This window comes from Plutella xylostella, chromosome Z (genome assembly GCF_932276165.1).
Source record: "Plutella xylostella chromosome Z, ilPluXylo3.1, whole genome shotgun sequence".
Taxonomy (NCBI): Eukaryota; Metazoa; Arthropoda; class Insecta; order Lepidoptera; family Plutellidae; genus Plutella; species Plutella xylostella.
Window position 1 is genome coordinate 4637282 of NC_064012.1, and position 25837 is coordinate 4663118.

The window sequence follows — 25837 nt, forward strand, 5'->3', positions numbered from 1 at the left end:
ATCAGCAATAGGTACTAAAGTACTCAGATTTATTTAAATGCACGTTTTGCAATAACATTAGAGCAAATGGGATGTAGGTATAAAACATAATTTATGTTATGAAGACCTCGCACTTATATGCAGTGACAATAACATCATTAGTTTGTGAGAACGAAGCACGACGTATTTAGCATTGACACAGTGTTAATAAAGATTAGAGGCGACATTTAAAACGTTAATAACTGAAAACGGGCTTGGATATTCAGAAACCGTTGCTGGGTTTAGTACTTAAATACGATGAGTGTTGCGAAAGTTCCAGGTTCGAGTACATGTCGTAAAAATACATTTAGTTTGATTTTGCTCATAGTTACTGGATTTCGTCAATGTGCTTAGTAAATAAGTACGGTAAGTACTTACCTACGCCATTTTTCAATAACTTTAACTATTGTAATGATAGTGAAATGTTTTTAATTTTTACTATAGATTTTGTTGAATCAAAAACTTTTTAAAACTCTACATTCAGGTTGAAATATTAAAATTAAATAAACCAGTAATAGGTACTCCAAAAGGCCTTTTTGTGCTCCAAAATTGATGTTTAGTGTAGACGGACAGGGGCTGTGGGCAAACATGAATAATTTAGCTCTTGCCGTTGCCGATTGCTTTGCTTCAGAGTACCTGTACCTGTCAAAAATGTATGGTTCAAACTGTACCTGCTACCTACCATCTATACTCAACTGTACTTATATGTGTTAGTTTAGTTTTGATAAGTCGAACCTACACATGTATGCAAAACTTAACTTTGTCACGTTTTAAATTAGGTCTATAAAATAAACTTTTGAATCAAAAGTTTTCCCATCCAACGTAGGTAACCTCTGGACCTAGGTCAGGCATCCTATTAAGTAGTACCTAAGCCTGCGAAACCAAATTTAATCATGGCCTACGATATAAATTAAACGTAAGTACTTCTAATCGATAAACATTAAAGATTTTACGGTATTTCGATCAAGGAAGGCAGTGCTTAACAGCAGGCAAGCAACGAGCATAAAGCGAATGATTGAACAATCTGTAATATCGGATTGCTTACATTATTATATAAACTAGCGTTATGGATGCATGAGCAATTCGTTATGGCATGAAACATAATGGGTAGAATGTACGCTACCTAGGCGCACCTACTATCAACGTATAGGTATATTTTGTGGAAAGAATTGGACGAATCAAAGTATGCCTGCTAGTGCTAGGAAGGTAGGTAAGTATTTATTGAAATCAAAAAGTAATGCTTTTTTTATTGAGCTTTCTATTTTTAATTGAAGATACTTTTACCATACCTACATACATATCACACGTAAGTACAAAGTGTGCTACAACTTTGACTTATACGTAGCTCAAATCTGTAAAGTACCGAAGTAATGATGGCTAGACTTACATTAGTAACACGAAGCGTACTAACCTGAGTATAAACCAACGGCACACAGACAGTGTCATAGCCAATGAGCGCTCCTAACCGCCGCCTTATATCAGACAGTTCCACCAGAAGAGTCTGCACGATGTGGTCGCTGGTGATCAGACCCTCCTTCCGCGCCCGGTTGATGATGTTGGTGGCCCACACCAGGGGCATCCAGTACTTCGACATCGGGCTTTTGCCGTCCATTTTCTCGAAGGCTTTACGCTCACTTTCCAGCATAAGACCTGGAAGGAAAGGTGAGGGTTATGAGGCTGGAACTTTTTGATGGCAGGTAGATGAGGTTATGAGGGTCTGAGACATTTTTAATTTTGACTGTAGTTCTTTGAAACCCAGTGTCAGCTAGGACACAATAGATGTTAACACACTTGTATATTTTTAAAGGAAATATACATTTTTACTTTTACTTTACTTACTTTACTTTACTTTTAAATAAATGTATTAAATAGTGTCTGATTTCTGGATCGTCAATAGGAGTAGGTGAAAAGAGAGTTAGGTGCTGATGCTATATGATGACTACATATTATACTGTTGTATCGTAGACGTAGTGGTAAAGAGTATGTAGGCAATTAGGCATACTGTTAGTAGCATACGTTTTAATCAACGCTTAAATATTTTTTTTACCTATTTTCTGCGCAGTTTGAATTTAGCTGGTTTTTTCATACGTCGTCATTTCACAGTCCCAAAGCGACCCGAACAATACCAAGTATTTAGACACAGACCAGACAAAATGCACGTCACACTTAAAACATATTGACCTTATGAAATAACATAATAGTACTCGTATATAAGTAAGAAATGTAAGTATATTAAAAAAAAACATAATAATACAGGGTTATTGGTAAGTAGACCGGATCCTTTCAGGAGGTGATAGAGAAAGGCATTTCCAGACGATTGAACCCTATAATGCATTATCCGAAACTTAACCATTTCTAAGATATTTACTGTGCTACCACAAAAAACTTTAAACACTGTTTAACTAGTGTTTTAAACGAAATTTGAGAGATTTTGTAGGCGTTTGACAGCGCTAAACATCTGTTAAATACTGTGTAAGTTTTTGTGGTAAGGCCCTTAATATTTTAGTTTTTTTTTTAATTTTGCCAAAATTTTATGTTTAAAACCGAAAATAAAAAAAACCAGCCATATTTCAATAATTTTTTTGGTTGTTTTGCAGAAGTAACACCGTATAATAATTAAAATAATGAAATTTGCAGGAGTTGTTATTTGAAATTGGGCAGAAGCCCCTCAGTGACTCCATTTCGACTATATTAATTACCTGAATCGACGACATGCTGCCACGTGGGGAATCTCCTCTTGACCCTCAACGAGACCCTCTGCAGCGTGATGACGTAGGCCAGGATCATGTACCTCACGATGTTCCGTCGCATCAGACGACCCGTCTCGTCCTGGAAGTGAACAAGCCTTCGTTACACACACGTGTCATGGTTGGGTGAGCCGCCCGCCGCCGTCCCGCTGGACTGGCGAATTTAGACTGGGAACTGTATAGTGCCTAGGCATACCTATACATACAGGTAGAGTAGCATATTGCTGTGGGACCTTTGGGACAGACATTTATGTCCATAAGGCCTAGCACGGGGCGCAAGTCACGTATGTCATGACGTGGCAAAATCATCGCGTTCACTCACATCGCGCGGCCACGAGAGCGAGCGCAACGGAGAACTTTTGTCACGTCTTGCGCCCCGTGCTAGGCTTGCAGAAGTGGACATTCGCCGCGCTGTGTTCGCAGCCGCCGCTGCCTATTTATAAAATAATGATTACACAAATTACGCCTCAAAAGAAACATATTGGATTATAAAAAGCATAAGTGCTATCGCAGACGCGTCCGTAGTTAAAAAATGGTTGACGACCGAATGGCGTAGTGGTTAGTGACCTGACTACTGAGCCGATGGTCCCGGGTTCGATTCCCGGCTGGGGCAGATATTTGTTTAAAGACAGATATTTGTACTCGGGTCTTGGGTGTTGATATTTATATTTAGTATCTATCTATCTATGTATTTGTGTAGATATATCAGCTGTCCGACACCCATAACACAGGTTCTGCCTAGCTTGGGGTCGGATGGCCGTGTGTGAGATGTCCCCACATATATTATTATATTATTAAATATTCGGTGTACAGTTTGCTAGCCAGCACACAACAACATTCAACATTCATTATACGGAACTATAAAAATAAGCATTAAATATGTAATAAACTTACATAACTTATTCGCTTTGCCGCTTTGCTGCCATAGATGTTGAGTAATCAAAACCAAAAGTTTCGATCGCCTTGCATATAATTTTAATATCCTTGCCAAGATGATATTAATATAGTAGGGTGTTGCCAAAATTATATACTAAGCCGAAATCTACATGTGCAGCATGGTGTATCTAAGCCCCACAATGAAATCAGAATTTCAAAATTCGCGAAAAAAAAACATTTTCCATAGAAACTTTGTTGGTCACGTGACTTTTTACTATGGATATCTTTTCATTTCAGTCAGTACTTATACTTAGGTACTTACACGTCGTGACGCACTATGGAGCGACAGTAAAAATAGAAATAACTAGGCTATGTTGACGTAATTGCTAAAATATATCGTAAATTAGTAGGATAGACAACTTATTAATTAAAAAACAACGTGAGAGAAAGTGTTTCACAATTTGTATCGGATGCTACAGTAATTGATCTCATTTAGCCGGAAATATATTTTATTATGTATAGCATGTCACCAATTATGTACCTGCCAGTATACAAAAAATATGTTAGTATGGTATTTCATTTCATTTCATGGGTAAAAAGTGCACAGTGTTTTATTTAGTCTGGGTGAAGGCGCCTATCGGCGCCTCCCCCACAGTTAGGGTAAAACTGGATAAGTCCCTTATGGCCGACTTCAGTAAATAGGTTTCATTTAGAATAAAAAAAAAGTTTTATTTAGTGAGGACGGGGCACGATTCTTTGTTTCCCTGGAACAATGTTTCATGTTTGAAGTTTGATGGGACCTATAAGTAATAAAATTACCTATTTGAAATCGACAATATATTTTTTGGGTCCGTTCAAGCTACATTTGTATAGTGTTATGCTCGAGTAAGTTATGAACTCAGGCATAACACAAACGCACGCACTTGAGTGTAAGTAGTAATATTATAAGCCCTCACTTTCATTCACTTCCTTTACAACAATTCTGAGATGTGAGGTAAACCATTTGTTATAAGGCTGGATTACTTACTTAAGTAACTTAAAAAAATCTATATTTTAATGTGTGAGTAAGTAGTAAATAAAAATTACACTGTGAACTCTTTGACTCTATAGTTTGCCCCCGGCCGTTGCAAATGTTTTACTTCCCCACAGAGAATAGAACAGACAGTGACGTCCGCAGGTTCATAATTATATAAAAAAATACCATAATCGCCATTACATTCGTCACTATCGCGTTCACAAGCTAGGTACAGATGGCAAAACAATGTTTTCAATCTTTTTCTAGACAGTCGTAGTGCGTGCGTACAAAATTAAACACACAAGATTGAACTCAGAAACTATAATTTATACAACTGTTTAAATAAGTGTAATATTATATTATATATCGAGGTACCTATGTTACAGTTTATTTCACCTTTCGCATTAAATAATTGCTAATTTAGTTTCTTTAACCTCCGTCCGAGCAATGGATACCTAATTATCTAAGTAATTAAGTACTTATGTAGCCTTTTGTTAATACTTCAAAGAATGAGTCATAATTATTGAGATAGCTACCTTGCATTAGCTCGCCAAAACCTATGCTAGACTACACTAGTTATTATTCTGTGGCTAAACTATCATTAATTAATTTAAACTTAGTGAGTACGACACGCATACTACTACACACATAAAATTTTCGTAATGCCACTTTATTAACACGAAAAAGTTTAAGCCAGGTATAAAGGGAGTTTGACAGATGCATATAAAGTATTAAAAAAAAACGCTAAACATACAGTTCATGTTTTTAGTTATGGTGGTAAGACTGCTTGAATCTGGCGACTCCTACGAGTCAAATTGCTTATCGTACAATTTAGCTTCGCTTCGTCGTATTTCAAATTAACGTCATAAATTATACCTATGTTTCTGTTATTTTAATGCAAAAGTTATGCATGTCATACGCGTACGTAGTAAAAAACACGGGGTTCTGAGAGCCCTTTTCGAATAGGGAGTACACCTACCTTAGTTTAGAGGGATTACCTTATTGAAGATAGTCAGAAAAGAGAGCGCCTCTGCCTTATAAAGAGGGTAAACGTAATTTTCGATTCTGTAGTAGAGGTAAGTAAAGTACATTTATTATGGAATTCAAGGTAATAGGTAATCTATGAGATACCATATTGTATCAACATATATAACATTTTAATAAACCTAATTTATTTTCTTCTTTCATCTAGTCTTTTTATTTTTTTCCATAGTGAAACATACACCCTTTATATGATGTGCATGACGTGGGTAATGGGTATAGGTACAGTATATAGTTTGTATGTACAACACTAACTATTGTTGATTCGAAATAGGTAGACAGTCAATAAGGCCCAATTAAAGTTACGATTAAATTTTTTGGGATACAGGTTTCCCTAACATGTTATCCTTGAACTTCGACTTAACTAAATAATATACTTTTGTGGCTATCTCTGCCATAGAACAACGCGGACTCGGGTGTACCTACCCAATGATCTCTGCAATCGATGTTTGTTAATATCCCATTATAATATAATCAAGGTTTTATGTACTAATCTAAGAGTCTAATATCTACATTCTACAATAATGTCTGTATTGAATTCAATAATAAAAAAGGGATACGAATTTCACTTTGCAACGCGATAGAATCGTGGTTAGCATAGCAATCTTCGGAAATATCGTTTTTCTGAAGCTTTTTATCTTCTTACTTGCCGAATTACATACTTTTTGTTCATCGAACCGTTATTGTGCCGTAAGGATTTAAATAAATGTTTATTTACTAAGTATCTTTCCTGTAACAAAGGCTAAACGCATGGAATGGTGTTAAAAATAAGTATTCGCTTCTAAAATGAAATACATCCATGTGGTGTGGTGTCCATTTAGTTTGTGAAGAAGGTAATGTTAAACCATTGTGTGGACGCCTGTCAAGCGGATGTTGCCACAAATAACTGGACAATGGACGGTGAGATACTCGCAAATGAAGAGAAGAAAAATAACACCATTAAAGACCATCGGTTTCAAGTTACTAATGTGAGATTTTAGCTCTCAGAGCACTGAGACTAATCTATAATAACATCTAATAGGTAATATACAAAAAAGGTAAAAAGGATAAAACGTAAATACAAAAAAAAAACGCTGATCGAATCAAAGTAGGCACCTGCTTACTAGTAATTACAGTGATTTCAGAATAAAATCGAATATACATAGACTCTGCAGCATATGATATACCTACTATAGCAGGTATTTAAGTACATAACCTTCAAAAACATGCAATTATATAAGAAATAATGGTATACAATGCAGAATATCCAACAACAACAGGATAGATATTGATCTATCGCACGGGCAGTTACATTGCAGAGAGGCCATGCAAAATGTGAAAAGTGTAATGATGGATTTCCTTACATTAAAACCGCAATATTTATTTCTCTACGGATATTTTTATTCTTTATGTATAACATAATTTACGTACCTAGTTTACACGTATTTATAAGAATTGTAATTTTATTGTCTTATTTTTTTCTTATGTACTATGAATACATAGGTACTCAACTACTCATACACAAAAGTCAATCGTGTTGTGATGATACTGACGTAAGTTCTGGTTAATATAGCGTGAGTTGAAATTCATCAAGCAGTAACCAACCAGTAGGTACCATCCAAAGATAACATCTGACCATCAGGTAGGTAGTTAAATTTTTTGCAGGTACAGGTTGGCTAATTAAAATGAAAACTACGGAGTCCTTCGTATAGATAATTGCTAAAGTCACGACTACTCACGACTCACGACAGATAGGTCCTAACTTTATGTAAGTAATTGGCCATTTATAAGTGCAGTCACCTCAATCACAATGCAGAACAGATGACCTACCTCTCCTACCTGACTGACGCAGGTCAAACTGCGTTAGAATTGTATATTTTCCTAAGTATACAGGGTATGGTGATGGAGCAGAATGGCAAAGGAGGTCTGGATTGGTCCGATGGAACATCTCTGGAGTATCTCGCTTTTGCGGACGATCTTTGTCTTTTCTCCGAAAATAGCGTTGATATGAAAAGGAAACTCAATGACCTCGTCAATTTGGGTAACCGAGTGGGCATGCATGTCAACAGAGAAAAGACCAAGTCAATGCGAGTAATGACTGCGGACCGTACTCCATTTAAAATCAACGGCCAACCAATTGAAGATGTTGACACCTTCACCTACCTGGGAAGCAAAATCACACCAAATGGTGGAACTGACGAGGATATCGGGAACCGCATTAACAAAGCCCGTGGAGCTTTTGCCATGTTAAGCCCAGTGTGGAGGTCTTCCGCATTCCGTCTCCAAACCAAGATCCGCCTGTTCAACGCGTGCGTAAAGACCGTTCTCCTCTACGGTTGCGAAACTTGGAAGAAAACGGTTCAAACCACGAACAAGCTACAGGTTTTCGTAAACAGATGCTTACGCAATATCCTGGGGATTCGTTGGTTTGACTTTGTCTCCAACGAGGAACTTTGGCGCAGAACACATCAAAAACCTGTAGCAGAAACCGTAAAAGAACGCAAATGGAGATGGATAGGACACGTTCTCAGGCGTACTGATGACGTCCCAAAGGAAGCACTGACATGGCACCCCGAGGGCGGTAAACGAAGACTCGGCAGACCGCGAGAGACATGGCAGCGCTCTGTGAAAAAAGAAATGGGCCAGGCGGGGATGTCTTGGGAGGATGTCTCTGAGCTGGCCCAAGATCGTAAAGAATGGCGGCGCTTCACTTCGGCCCTTTGCTCCCCAGCGGAGATTGGGAATAAGTAAGTAAGTACAGGGTATTGCTGATCAGATTCACAGTATAGTATACCACATGTGGAACATCCTGTATTTCACATAGGTACTCCCAAATCAAATGAAACTTATATGTACGTCCGGCGCAGCCTGGGCAGTCTGAAAGCTGATGTGAGTGGTTAATCCTCTCACTCATAAGCCCTAGCTGTAATGTAATATCGCTTTCGCCGTAAAACTATTATCTCGTCCAAGTATTTTGTATATCAGAGGAGCAGTCGCTCTCTCCACTTTTCGTGCACACTCGTCAGCAAACGTGATTTTCCGATAACTTACACACAAAGTCAAATGCCTACATAATTATGCTTAACCAACGGCCTTGTAATATTAAAAACTAAATGCGCACTAAGAATATAATAACACTGAGCGAGCAAATTGAATTTAGTAACAATTTCAGCAAAAACTTAATGAACACATCGTCATTAATTTGTGCCGCCTCTCAGATCTCTGGCCTTTGCAATGATTTATTTTTTGTTACTGTGTACATTTATGTATGTAAATAATACTAACTACGATTATGGACAACTTGGGTTAAAAAAAACTATTTACTCACTCATTGAGTTACAGAGATGAAAAGACGTAAGTAGGTTGCCAAAATAATACGCGTCTTTGAAGCGGGCAAGGAGAAAGGAAATATTTTAATCAATATTGGGATAAGTAGTTATATTTTGATACTTGAAATTATTTCCGTACCACCGGAGGGGAAACCTCCAGAAAAATAATTCTGAACTCTCTTAATTTCAGAATTAAGAGTTACCTTACTGTATTCATTGGACGACTGTAAACTCATTGAATAACTGTGTGGACCAACACTACAATACCTACTGTTTGAACACAAAGAATCACCCACTTTAGACACATTTGTCACCTCCGTCACAAAATAATGATGAAAACGGGTTTTAACCACACTTATTCATTCAGTTTATTTATTTTTCCTGAAAACCACAATAAGTGAAGTAAGAATATGCGTTAACTTGCTTCTCCCGACCTTATCTTGGTAAATACAGTCATGATTGTATGTGTCACTAGAAAATGATGTGTCATGAAACTGTCTGAAGGGTACATTATATGCATAAAAATGTTTGGTTTTCAAAACCCTTACTAAGGTAGGTTTTAAAATAGTACTACTTTATGACTCATATTTAAATAGGTACAGTATTGTGCAAATTAATGTGAACACAAGTGAAAATTTGAAAAAAATATATTTATTGGTTCAAAAATAAAAAAACTAATTTATATTAATACAATTTAAGTTATTTTAATAAAAAATGTGTCCTCCCTTGCTTTTATAACTTCTTCAACACGTTTTGGCATAGAATCCATATGATTTTAACAGTTTTCTGATATTTACTGGTCTAAAAAACTTGTATGGATTACAGCCTCAATCATTTTAGTTTTTCTTGTGCAATCCGTTTTACGAAGTCTAACTTTGACGATGGCCCACTTATTTCCAATGGGATTAAGTTCCGATGAGTTCTCTGGCCATCCAAAGGCATGATATCTTGTTGTCCTTGATATATTTAAGCATAATCTTGGACACGCGGAATGGAGACGAATTTTGTTGAAAAACTTATTGACCGTTATCATCAAATTTTCTTAGTTCAACTTCTTATCTCCGTTCTTGCAAGTCACTGTATTTTAGCGAGTCCATCATCCCTTCGACCGGCACAAGTCATCAGGTACCTATATAAGAAAAAAACAGCCCCAAACTAAGAAAAGTTGATGCTAACGGTCAATAAGTTTTTCAACAAAATTCGCCTCCATTCCGCGTGTCCGAGATTATGCTTAAATATTTCAAGGACAACAAGATATCATGCCTTTGATTGGCCAGAGAACTCATCGGCACTTAATCCCATTGAAAATAAGTGGGCCATCGTCAAAGTTAGACTTCGTAAAACGGATTGCACAAGAAAAACTAAAATGATTGAGGCTGTAATCCATACAAGTTTTTTAGACCAGTAAATATCAGAAAACTGTTAAAATCATATGAATTCTATGCCAAAACGTGTTGAAGAAGTTATAAAAGCAAGGGAGGACACATTTTCTATTAAAATAACTTAAATTGTATTAATATAAATCAGTTTTTTTATTTTTGAGCCAATAAAGGTATTTTTTTCAAATTTTCACTCGTGTTCACATTAATTTGCACAATACTGTATATCACATTTAAACATAACTGTGTAAATTCCTGAAACATCGCACAGCCACTAAGCCACATTCAAAGAAACAGTGATATCTTGATTTATGTACAATTAGCAGAAGATAGGTATGTCTGCCATCCCAGCGCAAACAGTTTGATCCTTAGATCTATGGGTGGAAGATGGATGAAATCGATCATGTTTGTATGTACCTTTGGATAATATGGTATTTGATCATACATACAAACAACGTTTGTATACGATAATATTTTTCATGTCAAGTATCAGTCTGTACTTACAAGAAGAAGGGTTCGAATTTTATCATTGAACGACCCGATCAAGGCTTCACTAGTAAAATTCCACCCTGCACACACATAAGCTAGGCTCACACATCCGAGAACAAACTGAAGAGTACAAATGAAGTAGTCATTGATTTATATTGTAAAATATTAGTATACAATCGCTGATGCGTTCACTATAGCAGATTCATTTATATCCTTGATAGGACGATTATGCGCGGGACTAGAGGGGGTTACTCTTTACTTAAATCATACGAAAGTTAGATCATACGTTTAGATATTTTATGCGTAACGAGAGCAAATATCTAAAAATCTTATCTCTAGTTTCACCATAGTCTGTTAGACCATTAACATCCCTGTTTCATGGTTAAGTATCATCAAAAATTAAATTTCTATATTGAATTTTTGACAGATGTGTGAACAAAGGTCCACATAGTTGTGGACCTTTTACATGTTATGATCCCTTGTTACATGTTACTTGGTAAATAACAGAGTATGGTGAAACTAGGCATAAATGTTTATCAAGCTTCGTCAAGCTTAACCCCTCACCCGCACGCTTGAAAACGTGAATCGCCAGCTAACAATACTGACCGCACCAGGGATGCCGGCGGAGATGAACAGCGCCAGCGTGTCGGGCCACGGCAGCAGCTTGTACTGCTCCCACCAGCGCTTCACCACCAGGCTCACGTAGAAGCCCAGCACGAACGACATCGGGATCGACTCGGATTGAGCGCCGAAGTACTGCCGGACCTTCTCGAATATTCTGCGGAAGATTTAAGATAGATAAAGATTCATTTGTTTGACACACTGACAATAACAACAAAATACAGAAATTAATACACCACCGACCCATTGATAATTAACAACCCATAACCAGCATCGCTCGCCTTGGAAAAATCTGTCAGATCCATACAAGTTACGTCAGATTTTACAAGCTAGCGACGACGTTGCTCATGGTGTCGGTGGTGGTACGGTAACAGGTTGCTTTCCAGTGCGTCAAAAACGCAACAGCATGATTACTATTATTCGTTATGAATAGGTTATGGCTTTTGGAGTTCATGGAAGCGGCTTTCTTGAGTAACGTATCAACTGTATCTTATCCTGGGCAGTCGGTGACTGACAACTGACTGACCCTAGGAAAGATATATCCGAAATAGGAAAGTAGACGAGGTGCTCTTGAAGGGTTCAACTAGAGATTTTTCAACATGACACTCTGGCAGTCTGAACCCTCCCTAGTCACAATAATCGTAGCATAGAGGTGGTAAGTTGTGGCAGTCTTTTTGTGAGGCCAATGTATAGCAACGGACGGTTATTTCCCGATGTTGATGATGATGATCAAATATTCGATCATCATCATCTATATATATAGATGAAAGATGGAATATAGTTATTCCGAGTTTTATCAAAGTGGATGTTGCGGCGATTCCTGACCAGAACACGATTCAAACACGGATTAGCTAAACGAACGTTATACCAGATCCAATCTTGAATGAAGATGATGATAGAGATATTCACAATAAAGCATGCAATTAAATCGTCTGAGTAAACTACTGCAATGGCAGCGTGCAAATATAAAATATGAATCACTCATACAATGTGTAACAGGCATGTCATCAAGAGTTATAAATAAGGGTAAGTACTTATGTATTATTCGTGTTCTATCTCTACTTTACGATGAGCTACTACAAATACAAGATTTCTTCCTAATAACTAGTTACCCGTAGTTACTAAGGTATTATAAGAATCTAAAATGATGTGTCATCTAGGTTGTGTCAATAGGTCATTATCATAGCCATAACATATTTTCAGCATTTTATCTTCCTACTGAAGTACTGTTGGTAATGCAATGAAGATGTCGCCAGCAAAAATATCTAGGACATTAGTTTTTGTACGGTTTGTTACAGGTTGTATGCATAATCATCATCTTTTCAGCACGTATACGGTAGTAAAAAATATTGCTTAGTGTGCAATTTACGTTTAAACAAATATTTATGTATATTGCAATGTTTAACTACGCTGGACGTAGAGATCCCTCATCATTAAAGATAAAAATATTCATGGATAATTAAAAAACTTAAAATAAAATTTAATATCCTTTGTTTGCTTGACGGCATGGGAATTAACAGATATTAAGTAGCTACCTTGTATTTTTTTCTTTCTTTAATATTTAATCAAGGCGATATTCTGTGAGATCCGGTTATTTAAATTATTATTTAAGTTTGAACGTGCACTGCGTTTGGAGCTCGAAGGTATCTAAGGCAGGTTTTATTAATTACAGATTTTAACAGATTTGTAAATTTTAAAACAATAATTGAATAAAAAATAAAATTAAAATGTTATTTTTGCATTAATGAAAAAAATTCCCCAGTCCCTCATTTACCAACTACATACTCAGTCATTTATTTAACTTAAGTTCCATAATATATACAAGTATATATAATAGATAAATATGTAATACACCGAGAGTGCCATAAGTAGACCCGTTTTAATTGTTATACACATTCGTACGCCGAAGGAATATGGTTGAAGGAAACACTTTCTAGCCACGGTTCTAGCCTTAGTAAGTACTGAGTACATATGTATATGTATAAAGATATAATTAAGTTGGTTCAGTTCAATAACAAATCTGTACGCAATGAACTAACAATGCCAATCAGTTTTCCTTGTATCAACTTACTTTATTTTTCGCTTTTGTGTTAACGAATTGGTGGTATTAATTAACAATTTCATTAAATAGGGTCACTAATTATAATTACATACCATAGACTTAGTATATACTACGCCAATATAAACTAAGTCTATGTTACATACCCTGTGTTGGTCTACATGTCTATGTCGCAGGCATCTGGTTTAATCTCCTGTCTGATTGAACCGCTAGCCCGTTCATTGGATGACGCTACTCAGTTGAATGACTAAAGAACAACTCGTCAAGTGGTTGACTGTAACGTCCAACGTCTTGACTGATCGTTATTCAGCGAAGTCGTTAAATGGGATATAGTATAGCAGCTTTATAATGTCTGGTTAGGATGAACATGACCAGACAAGAGTTAACAAAAAGACTATGTTACAAAGCTCTCATCTCACCAATTAACTAAACAATAACAATTGATTTGATTTGTAACTGTTCTCTTTTATGTTTGCTTGTGTATGTGTACAATAAAGTGTATATAAATAAATATAAATAAACAATAAACGTACCTTGATATTGTTGTTCATAATTATCCAGTTTCAGCACATTTTTTTCTTTGAAACTATCTGCCGGCGGTGTAATAATAGGTAAATCCATGTTGTCACACTATTTTAACATAAATAACGCACTTTAAAGCTAATTTATTTGCAAAAAATAACAATACAAGTGCTTTTTGTGTCAGCTGTTCGCTGTTAGACGCCATATTTGTTTTATTCACCACCTGACTGATTTTAAGTCCGCTAACTAGTTGGACGTTTTGTGACGCTTGTACAATCAACGTTCGGCCTAGTCATACAACTGAATAGCGTCATCCAATGAACGGGCTAGCGGTTCAATCAAACAGGACATTAAAGGCCTGCGACATCTACATTACTCCCGGACTATTGGGACATACAACTCAAAAGTTCCAGTTTTACCAAGAAAATGTTGTCTCTGAAATTTTAGTTGTGCTTCGTAAGTATATTATTGTGGGTACAATATCCTGTATAGGGTATGTTCCCTGGTTGTTTGTGATCCATAAGAGTTCTTAATTAATAATAAATATTATGTATAACTACAATGTGTATAATATTCATCGAAGGAAGACAATTGGTATGGGAACAAGTCACACAATGAATGATACCTAAAAAAACCAACACTACACGATTGGTACAGGAAAATATTATCGAAAAATACTGCAAATATTGATATTCTGAGGTGTTATTTCTTGATCACGACCATCTGCTATAAAATCGGGTAAAAATACCGTTAAATCATTAGTTTGAACGAATATCTTAAAAAAATAAGTTTACTGATAGAATAACTTTTAAGAATTTTGTGCAAAATCCCTGTTTGGCATATTTATATCTATCACATGAACATTAATTAAATGATTATTTACGCAAGAGTTTGTACGACGAGGTTAAACCACATTAATTAAAAACCAGCTGAATTAGTTAAATGTCACAATTGGAAAGTTAATCGCCGTTAATTATTGTTAATTTTTAAGTATGTAAGTTAATAAAGGGATTCCTACTACAAAAGAATAATTATTATATTATGGTAGGTACACTTCGGAGCGGTAGCTCAGTCGGGTAAGCGCCCGCTTCTCACGCAAGAGTTGCGGGTTCGAATCCCGGCGCTGACATGTACCAATGAGTTCTTCTAACTTAAGTACAATGTATTCCATCGCTCTTACGGTGAAGGAAATCATCGTGAGGAAACCTGCATATCTAGATTTAGCACATTTAGATAATATGTGAACCCACCAACCCGCAGTGGACCAGCGTGGTCGGAAATGGTCCAAGCTTTGGAAGGCAGTTTAGACCTTGGGGATATGCACAAAGGTTCCATTCGAGAGAGCCAGGTGTAGGTACTTACACTCCCACAGAGAATAGAATAGAATAGGTAGGTACGGTGGCCTGCGTCTAAAAGTATACAGGCGGAGTTTTTAAAATAGCGATCCCTGATGATGAAGGGACCAGCTACATCTGTTATAAATCCGGGGACGTGTTGTGTGATGTGTGTAGCAGTGGTGTTTATGTGGATGTGCTTGAGCAGCATGTGAGCTTGAGATCGCTATTTTAAAAACTCCGGCTGTATACTTTTAAGCGCAGGCCACCGTACACTATTCTTTCTATTGGTCAATGAGCGAGCAAGCAAGGTATAGTGAAGAAGGACTGGGGCCATTATGGCAGGAAGACATAGGCTATGGAGCCACATAATAATAACTAGTACATAACTAGCCATGGATTATATTATAGCGAGGCCACTGAAGCTTAAGGGTGATAACTTCACTGATAGGTTACTTATGGCATGATTAGGTATGAATGAATGTTATTAATACCTATTAATAACCTAGTCTTTGCATTTATGTTAGTCCTTAAAACATCTCTAAACCAATAGTTAGGTACTCATAATTATAGGTTGTTAGACCCGTATCTCTAGATAATGTAAATTTGATACATAATGTTATGATACATTATAGGGGTGCAAGGGTAACCTAGATAATATGTATAGTGGTGGAAACAGTAAAAAACAATGTTCATAGAGACAATGCATATACATAAATATTTAGTAAAGTACCTACATATCTAGATGGCTAGTGTCAGGTTGGATGTGTCCCTACTTGTACGATATTTAACCATCACCTGAGGTTACTTATGCCATTACTTTTTATGGACTCAATTATGTACTCGTATGTAGCTACTGAGCAGAAATAAATTTAAGTTAAAATCTGTCTTTTTCTCGCTGTAGTTTTTTCAGCTTTTCCATCGTAGCATGGCTATTCATGGGGATAAAAAGTAATACTAATATGTACTTTTTATCCTTTTGTTACATCATAACATAATACATACGCATACATAGATATAGTTAATATTATGTACACCGAAAACTTTCGTCTTTATTACTCGTATGATTGATATGTATGTTCTTCTATAATTATAATTTTATAACATAATAAGTATAGGTAATAAAAGGTCCCACGTAAGTAAGGAATGTCTCAAAAATTCATCTTCATTTTATCCTTGCACTCATAGCTATTTCTATCGACCAAACAGGTTCAGGCTATCGTCAGCATAGAACGTTTATTTGTATCCTCCTGCCAACTAATGTATTCAAAACACAGGTTGGCTAACACACTGACTGAGAAACCAAACAATAAGCGTTTAATATGTAAGCCAGAGAGACAATTTGCAGTGGTATTGTACTTTGCACTCCATTTCTACAACAATAACTTTAAATAACCTCACTGATAATACGTAATGCACGCCATTTAACATAAAGTTTTTTTCAAGACGAAGCAATAAGTAAAGTAATTGTTAACCTTGCATATGCCATATTGGTCCAATAACCTAGTTTTCTAACATGTAAATAGTGTAATTATAACTAAGTGATTTCATAACAACATAATACCTACATTCGTATGTCATGTCCCGTTATGTAATTATGAGTTGCTATTTTCATGTCGAGTCCGGTCAGAGATGTTCTTACTATTTACTTTTAAAAAATATCCAGATTTTGATACAATACAATCATTAAGATTTTAATGCATTCCAGCACGAATGTATTAGATAGTTGGTCAGAGGTTAGACAGAGAATGCCGAGGGCAGAATAATGAGTTACTCCTTTGGGAGAGAAACATGCAGCATCAGCAGTACGAGTAGATCTTGATTATTCGCTGATGATGATATTAAAGCTTAGAACAGCTGCTTAGAAGCCTGCCCGCGTTTCCACTCCAAAAAAACTCGCTAGCACGATATTCTAGGCAGCGCCTACCAACACATGGTCTGTGGCTGACGCTCCATATAGAGCATTCTATCTGACGCTCTCACTTCGAAGGCTACAAGGATTCGTTATCGACGTCGATAAACTTGTTCACTGTTGCGATCCACCAATCACAACGCCGTAAATACGTAGACGTTTATCTACGTCGACAACGAACCCGTGTAGCGGCTTCAGGATGGTACCAACCTCTGTTGCTGCTCCGTCATGGCGAAGCGGTAGATGAAGTTGATGGTGTAGTACAGCGTGAGGTACGCCAGCAGCTCCCGCCACACCAGCTTGTACACACTGCCGCGCCATCTGGGGACAAACAACACGGGATTAGGAACCAACGACTTCCCTAGTAACTTGACTGATGCACAGAAGACACTTTCTTAGTGGAAAGTGCTAAAAGCGCGCGACGATTTGACGCTCTATATTATTCTCTATGCTGCTTGGAAGCTAGGATGCCCTCGTAAATAATTTATCATTCGATCATAAATAAAAAAAAGATGATTGCATGAGCTGTTCTCCATTTTGTTCATCTTTCATGATCCGATGTTTAGATCACGGTCATATAAATATGTGCTGAATAACCAGTCTAATAAGTCTTCCTCATTAGCCCGTACTTGTCTCCTGCAGAACAGTCTATGCCGAAAAGCGCCAAAACACACTATCCTAACTATCCTTCCACTGGGCTTCCTCATCCTGCCACAACAATAATTATTAGACGGCGTTTATGCAGCCGCTAGTTTATACTTTTAGTTTTAGAACGCATGTACAATTATAACTACATACATTGGGTATTGGGTAAACATACATTTATATAAATATTTTTGATATTATACTATATTCTCAGGGCGTCGCTCTGTGTCTGTGAGCAAACTATGTGGGCACCAGCAGACGCTCAGGTACTCAGTACAGAGATGAAACTTGTGATACCCCTCTTTTTGGTTTCAGGTTTACAAATCTGTTTCACCAAAAAACGCTGTGGTGGAAGGAATTCGCCCCGGGTTCCATTCCATCGAGTTTGTCGTGAAATTTGAATGTTCTTTGTTCTCTGTGATTTATTTACGCATGAATACATTTTGGTACCGTATAATATAAAATGATATAAGTAGGCAGCATTGCACCTTAGCCAGAAAAGTTCTTCTACGCAAGTTAATACGCTTATTAATTTGAGTCTGCATGTATTGATTGATAATTAATAAGTGTATTTGATGCAGTTCCATATAAGGACAGGTGCGCGCTGCGCGAGATGAAGGGGCGCGGGGGGGACGGGATCGAGGCCAGCGTGGGCCGCGCGTGGGATGAGGGGTGTATTGATTTATTACAGCTTCCCTCCCTGTCTACCTCACCTCCGCAGGCGGAGCCCCGTCCCTCTCTAATCAACCCCCGGCGGATACCTGGTAGATGCGCAACAGTTGTTCGCTGGGCGCCTCGCCGATTTGTTATCAAATAAGTTACATGCCGGTGAAACATTAATCAACATTGTGCTACTGTTACAAGTATGGACAACCTCTCGAGCGACGACACCCCACCGGTAAGCACCATGAATTTGATGGATCTACCTGAAGACGTGCTCATCCTCATTCTGAGAGAACTGGACTTCCGCTCGCAGTACCAGCTGAGCCAGACATGCTCTTATTTCGAACGCATCATGTGCTACCGGGGCCTCGTGACGAGGTGCGACCTGTCCCGGTCCACCATGGCCACCGCGCAGTCCTTCAAGCACCACCTGTTCCTCCAGGTGGCCCCCAGCCTGCAGGAGCTCATCCTGTGCGGTATCCCGGATCTGCACAAAAAAAATCTTCTCCCTGTCATTGGCAAGTTGAAACACCTGAAGACCATAGATGTTTCTTACACTAACATCACTATACCCGATATGGTCGAGGCCCACCGTTTGTGCCCCACCATCAAGAACATGAGTCTCAATTTCATTTTTACAAGGGCCGCATTCATCCCTGAGCAAATGCTATTGCAAGCCATTAGAATGTTGGCAAAATTGGAAAATTTGAGCTTTGTTGGATCCCCGGAGAACTTGGTATTCTCTCATTTGCCTCTGTACCTGCTGTCGGAAGCCAAGAATCTCAAGAATGTGAAGCTCACGGCCATCGACTGCGACCACTCGCGCTACCGCCTGCGCGACTACAGGAAGGTCATCCATTGCCAGAATTTGTCAATATACCTTTTTGACTGGTTCGAAAAGGACGGAAACACGTCGTACAACTATTTCGTGTACGATTTCATGCACGTATTCAAGGATCTTGATGATTTTGAATTCATTATGATAAAGAGAGATGCCAGTTTGAAGTACTGCCAATTCTATGCTTCGCACATTTTCCGATCGTTCATTGAAGAACATTTCGCAGTAGGTAATCGTGCCAAACGAAACCTACACACTTGCTTGGAAGAGTTCACTCTGCAAAGATTGAGGCGTAATGCTATGATGATGTTTTTCGATAAATCACGTACCACATTCGACGAGGCGTTCTTCGCAAAGATACTCGTGCAGATCAAAGAATATTTTCCGCAATCAACCGAATGCCCTTTAAACCATTTGAAGGATATAACTACTGAGAACGTGAGCTGCCACATAACGGTGACTCCGCCGCGCCAGCAGGCGCCGGGCGCGGCCGGCGGCGCGCAGCCCGGGCCCGAGCCCAAGAGACTCCGGACGGGCCCGCCAGCTTACGAGCTCAAATTCGATGGCATCGTGAAGGACAAACAAAGCGTCAAACTCAACATTCAGTTCATGAATATTCTCAATCCGATAACGATGAGTCCTGCAAATCAATTCTTGTCCAAAACCACTTTCCTCGCTCTGGCCGGAGACGCTAACTACTCCGACAACTTCTTCAAAGTGCTTCTGCAGGGTGCCACCGTACTGACCACCTTGAGTATTGATACGCCGACTGTGAACGAATATTCCGAGCGTGTTGCTAAGGCGCTGAAGTTCTGTAAAAGCCTACGTAACTTCAAATATGTGGAGAAAGGCATTCATTACAAGGCAATGATGAAGGGATTGAGCGAGTGTGCGTGGCTGGAGAACATCCACCTCAGCAACAGCTGCTTCCTGGACCTGGACGCCCGCGCCCACGAGCTCGCTGACGTCGCTCTGCTGGTTCAAAAGTGCTACAAATTATACAGTATTTATATACAATCAAACATGCTGGAGACTACGAAGAAAGCCTTGATGAAAAAACTGAACAAAGCTAAGCAGAAATACAGAAAACCGTACCTTAACATTGATATCGACATGACTCAAGCTTTCAATCGTTATGGGCCGTTCTCAGATGATTTCAATTTAAATGCTTTTCAGTACCCGCATTTTTAGAAAGGGCTTCTTTAGTTTTCACAACTCGTAAACGAGATATTTTTTGCATTTAAATTCTTTAGTATACATAAATACCACGTAGATATAATATTTCTAGTGCATTCCTATTAAGTTTGTTTTTATACCCAAAGATTTATACGAAGTATTAATAGATTATGGTACTGAACCCTTTTTTCTGTTCAAGTACGTTGTTTAGTAGGTATGTGACCTGTGAACTGGGTGCCATCAGGGGCTTTTCGATTGAAGTACGTTGTTTACACTTGTGACCTGTGAACTGGGGGCGGCCAATGATCTGTTTGGATATTATATTACCCTCTGTTATTCAATTGTTTAAACCTTGTTAATTCTAATATTTATTGTTATAATAGGCCTAAATTTAAAATCAATTAAAAGAGTAACTCAATTTATATAACGAAATGGAAGTAATATGCATTTATTAAATTGATAATGAAATACTTAGCGTATACAAAAAAATGCGTAAAAAAACAAAAAAAATACAAAAATATATTACACTTAATGGATTGTGGTCATGAAAATTTATTCTGAGATCAGTTATTATGGATTGGATACAGGGACCGGTTGTGATGGATGGGATTTTACAGGTGTTGGAAATGTAGGTAACTTGAACTAGGTAGGTAATTTATAATTATACAAAAAAGATGTACTTCCTTTCTTATAAAATTTCTAATATAATATATGGTTTCAATTATAATTTTAAGTTTTTGTTAAATTAAAACAGAAGTGTCGATAGCCCTCATTCCATTATTATTTATTGTTTAAAAAGTTTAATGCTATGTTATTTAAACCTATTAATATTAAACATTGAAAAATTGTCTACTATTGAAATCATGATTTGGATCATGACTATGAAAATAATTAGCTTTTTTTGTTTTCTTAAATACTTTCTTCATTTAAAATAATTTTACTTTCGCTTAAATACACGCTGTATTGGCTGTATTTTAGAAAAGTAAGCAGTTTATATTATAAGTAAATGTATACTCAATGTCTAGACTAACACCTACTTTTTTAGAGTAAGTACGTAGGTATACCATATAAATCTATATTTCGGACACATCGAAGGTCGAAAAAATATATTACTATCTGTGTTTAATGAGACTTTATCAGAATTAAATGTATAACTCTGGATCTAGACCGACCAACAAATTTTAATATTTGTCTCGTAGTGAGTGATTTCGGCCGAACTAACTAGGTATCAGGGTTTTTGGCCATCCGAGCTGTTTTTAATCTTTTTAATATCTTGAGGATCTATAAAATATATCCCTATATGTAAACCAAAGGTAGTATTTATGTGACATACCAAATATGAGATGTTTGTGATTAAAAAAATATAAAAAAACCACATTGTTGTTTCTTTTCGAACCTACCTACACACAATGCGCATGCACTGCTAAAGATAGTTGATGTTAGGAATTCAATTAAGAGGTAGGCAGAGGTGTTGTCAGTGTTGTCACAGTCATGATAATGGACAGCTATTACAGGTTACAGCACAGCTAAAACTTGTATCAATCCTACGTAGGAACTCTCAATATTTATACGTGTCAAAGTTTGGGTAAGTACAATTTAATCAGTAATCACGCTAACTAATCACGTAAGTACCTAATAACAAACTGATGTAAGTACTCATTTATTGTCCCAACCCGCACTAGGCCAGCGTGGTGGACTAGGCCTAAAATCCTTCCTTCAATCGAAGGACAAACACGTCGCGTCGGGTCTCCTTCAATGAAAGGAGACGATCCGCGGATCCCCAGCAGCGGGGACGTCATTGGCTGTGATGATGACTCATTTATTTAATGGGTAAGTGAATAATGGAGTAAGTAACCTATTAAATTAATTTTTGAAATAGATGTTGGTCTTGATATGAGGGATGAAATTAAAGATAGCATTGCCAGTTATTGCTCCTAAACGATACTAACTAGTATTTTATCCTCATTTGTCGCCAGTCACTGTACGTTTAACTTCTTTAAATCAGAGACCTCAAAGCCTAGTAGTAAGCAAATAGTAGGTAGGTAGGTATATACTTACATATTATAGATCGAGGAGATCGAAACAGATATTTTACTTTGCCGTGACCGTGATGTCAACCGGTTTGCCAGTATGTTTGCTCTTGGACATGTTCATGCGACTGTCACCTGTCGTAAAGGAATCACGTGCGAAACGCATTTCCTTAATTCCTTATTTGTTTGTGCAAAAGCAAGTGAGGCGGTATCTACCAGCGGTTACGAAAGTGTAGTGGCTTTCAGTCATCGCAACTCATAATTTAATAATGAATCTTAAGAAGAATGAAATAAGAACGATACTATTTCAAAGTGATGCGATTTGTGGAAGAGTATATCTTTAGGTTGCATCCTAACCACAATGGCACTAGGCACTAACCAACATCACTGTCGTGAGTACATAGTGCCTATACATAGTGTATACTTAATAACTACTTAATAATAATTTGAAGTGACAGGTGATAGTGATTAGGTACCTGAACATGTCGAGTATAATCTCTTCTAAAATCAACGTGATGATAATACATATAATGTTTGCGTTCATCATTCCGAGATCAACATTTCTCGATTCTAATTTGACTAGAGTACTGGCAGTAAGCATTGTATGACCTGTACTGTGTCCAGCTTGAGACCTTGTAGATAGCTACATTTGGAGAGTGTGATATTAGCCATTCAGTTCTCGGTTGACCTTCTGCCTTAATGGGGGTTCCACAGACTCGAACAGGTTCAATGATGTGATTGGTTGAAGGTCATCTGTGTAATTTCGCACTGGAAAGTTGTGCATCATCACCGGCAGCCAAAATTCGTCTTACTTAACATAACATAATATACTTATGGCTCGTCCTATCATCATCATCATCATTACCTCGTAATCATTTACTGCTGTGGTCCAAAGAAGGAGCCTCCAGTATAAAAAATAACAGGGTCCGTTGGGTACACTGAATATTCAACGACTAACTGATTAACAAATCGTTTACCACGGTGAAAAACGCTAGAAAGTCCTCTCGTGTTTGTCTACGTCACGCTGATAAGTAGATGAAGTGCTGATGAAGAAAGCCTCTTCCAAGGCGCCACAATACCTAAATACTCCTAATCCGTCTTCATTCAATTTGCTACATCTATAATAAATGTTAATCCAGCAATCTGTGGTCTGAGGAGTTCAACTACAGTTGGTGGTTCTTCGCCAGATTATGAAAGGCCCCAGAGATACTTAATTCAGCTAAGAGATTTTAGGAGCTGGGTCGGTAGGTACACGTTAGTTTTGTTAAGAAAATGAAATTATTTTTTGATGTGCTCTATTCCTCAATGAGTGATTTTATGGCCTGGTTCAGTCAAGCCGTGTTCACCATACAGCAAGGATCAACTTACTCGAACTCACACCTCCTAGGGCTAAACCTTCAGGTACTCGGAGAATCCATAATCATTAGGCATTCTACGATTAGTTCTGTAAGTAGGTACTTACTTATGTATATATGTATCATACTAATTGTAAGTACCTATAATAGGTATTATAGGATAATAGATATGTAGGTAATTAGATAATTGTTCAGCATAATATAGCTTTACCTTTACCATTGCCACATTACTTCTTATTACACCTTAGTGAGTTGAGTAGGTAGGTATAGGTACCTATACATACCTAGGTAACATACGATAATAATACGATACTTACAATAAATAGGCTATATGGGCCAGACTACCAGTTAATTACAGATTTATAAACCTGTATACATAATTAGTACCTATCGGTGCGAGCGGTATTTGGGAGCGGTGGTAGCTCAGTCGGGTAAGCGCCCGTTTCTCACGCAAGTGATGCGGTTCGAATCCCGGCGCTGACATGTACCAATGAGTTCTTTTAACTTAAGTACAATGTATGTATACCATCGCTCTTACGGTGAAGGAAAACATCGTGAGGAAACCTGCATATCTAGATTTAGCACATCTAGATACCTATTATTATGTGAACCCACCAACCCGCAGTGGGTGGACCAGCTTATGAAATGGTCCAAGCTTAGGAAGGCAGTAGACCTTGGGGATATGCACAAAGGTTCCACTCGAGAGAGGCAGGTGTAGGTACTTTACTTACACCCTCACAGAGAATAGAATAGAATAGAAGTAAGTACATATCTACCTAGGTTAGGTTAGGTTAGGTACTCGAGATATAGATATCTATATGGTATATAACCTACCTAGATACGAATATAGTTCTGTTTAAGATACATTTTAAGATATTCGTGTAGTAAATCGCGATTTCCTTAATTATATAAACATAAACTAGTAAATTATGCGTATTGTGCAACACCGGAATACAATATTGGTTGGTAGCAGTCAGAGTTGATATTAAATATAGATGTCTTGTTGTATGTAGGTACCTATGTTGTCTGTTAGATAGGACCCACTTTGTTTATGTAAGCTTTCGCCACCTTTCTCCTTGGCGACCTCGACTTCAGACATCAGCTGTGCTGATCACGAACTCCAAGGTCGGCATACCAGCTGTGAGCTGCCTCGCGAAATTCTACACTATACAATGTTTCAGGCTTAGATAGGTAGGTAGGTACGTTGGGAAACGACAAACAATGGTTACGGACTTGCATTGTCAGCGCTCACGTCAGTGTTTCCGTCACGGTGCGCTGTCGGAGGACTCTCCAGGACATGCTAGACCCTCGATTTACGAACAAAACAAGCTTCAACAAATGTAACCATTGGAGCGTTTAGTGCACTGTGCAAGTGCGTGGATAACTTATGTCAAGTTCCGATTGGAATGTTGCGACTAGCTGCTGGCCGCCGCTTCTCCTCAGCACTTACTTGAGAAGGATCCGCCAGAAGCATCCGAAACTGCTGCCGTTGGGGACCTCGCCGGCGTATGATATCGTCATGACGGGCCCAAGTCACTAACTAGACTAATATTTATTAAAACACACACACGTTTTGTTGACGCGAGCTTGACACGAAGCACACACGGGGAATTAATATGCGTTTTGAAAGTGCAGTTTGTTAAACTTAAGCTATCGGGGAAGGTGAAGGGAAGTTAGATGCAGAAGGGTGCACTTGTTAGGTCACATTCTGGTGTGTTTAGTCGTCTTCGGCCGTTCCCGATTGTTGTTAGGAGAGCAAGCGAGCACCGCGCGCGTTGAAGGCTCGAGAGCGACTGGCGGCGAGGCAGG

At 38.0% G+C, this 25837-nt stretch overlaps 1 protein-coding gene across 1 annotated transcript in view; it reads right to left on the bottom strand.

Annotated features, from left to right (window-relative positions):
• Positions 1-25837, bottom strand: part of LOC105385330 (bestrophin-4) — a 31010-nt gene extending 5173 nt beyond the window's left edge. The window contains exons 1-5 of the mRNA XM_011555691.3: positions 25479-25837; positions 17532-17642; positions 11480-11651; positions 2718-2847; positions 1430-1668 (exon numbers count right to left, since the gene is read on the bottom strand). Of these exons, the coding sequence (XP_011553993.1) occupies positions 1430-1668; positions 2718-2847; positions 11480-11651; positions 17532-17642; positions 25479-25549 (723 nt within the window). The 5' untranslated portion in view covers positions 25550-25837. The remainder of the gene's footprint in view (positions 1-1429; positions 1669-2717; positions 2848-11479; positions 11652-17531; positions 17643-25478) is intronic.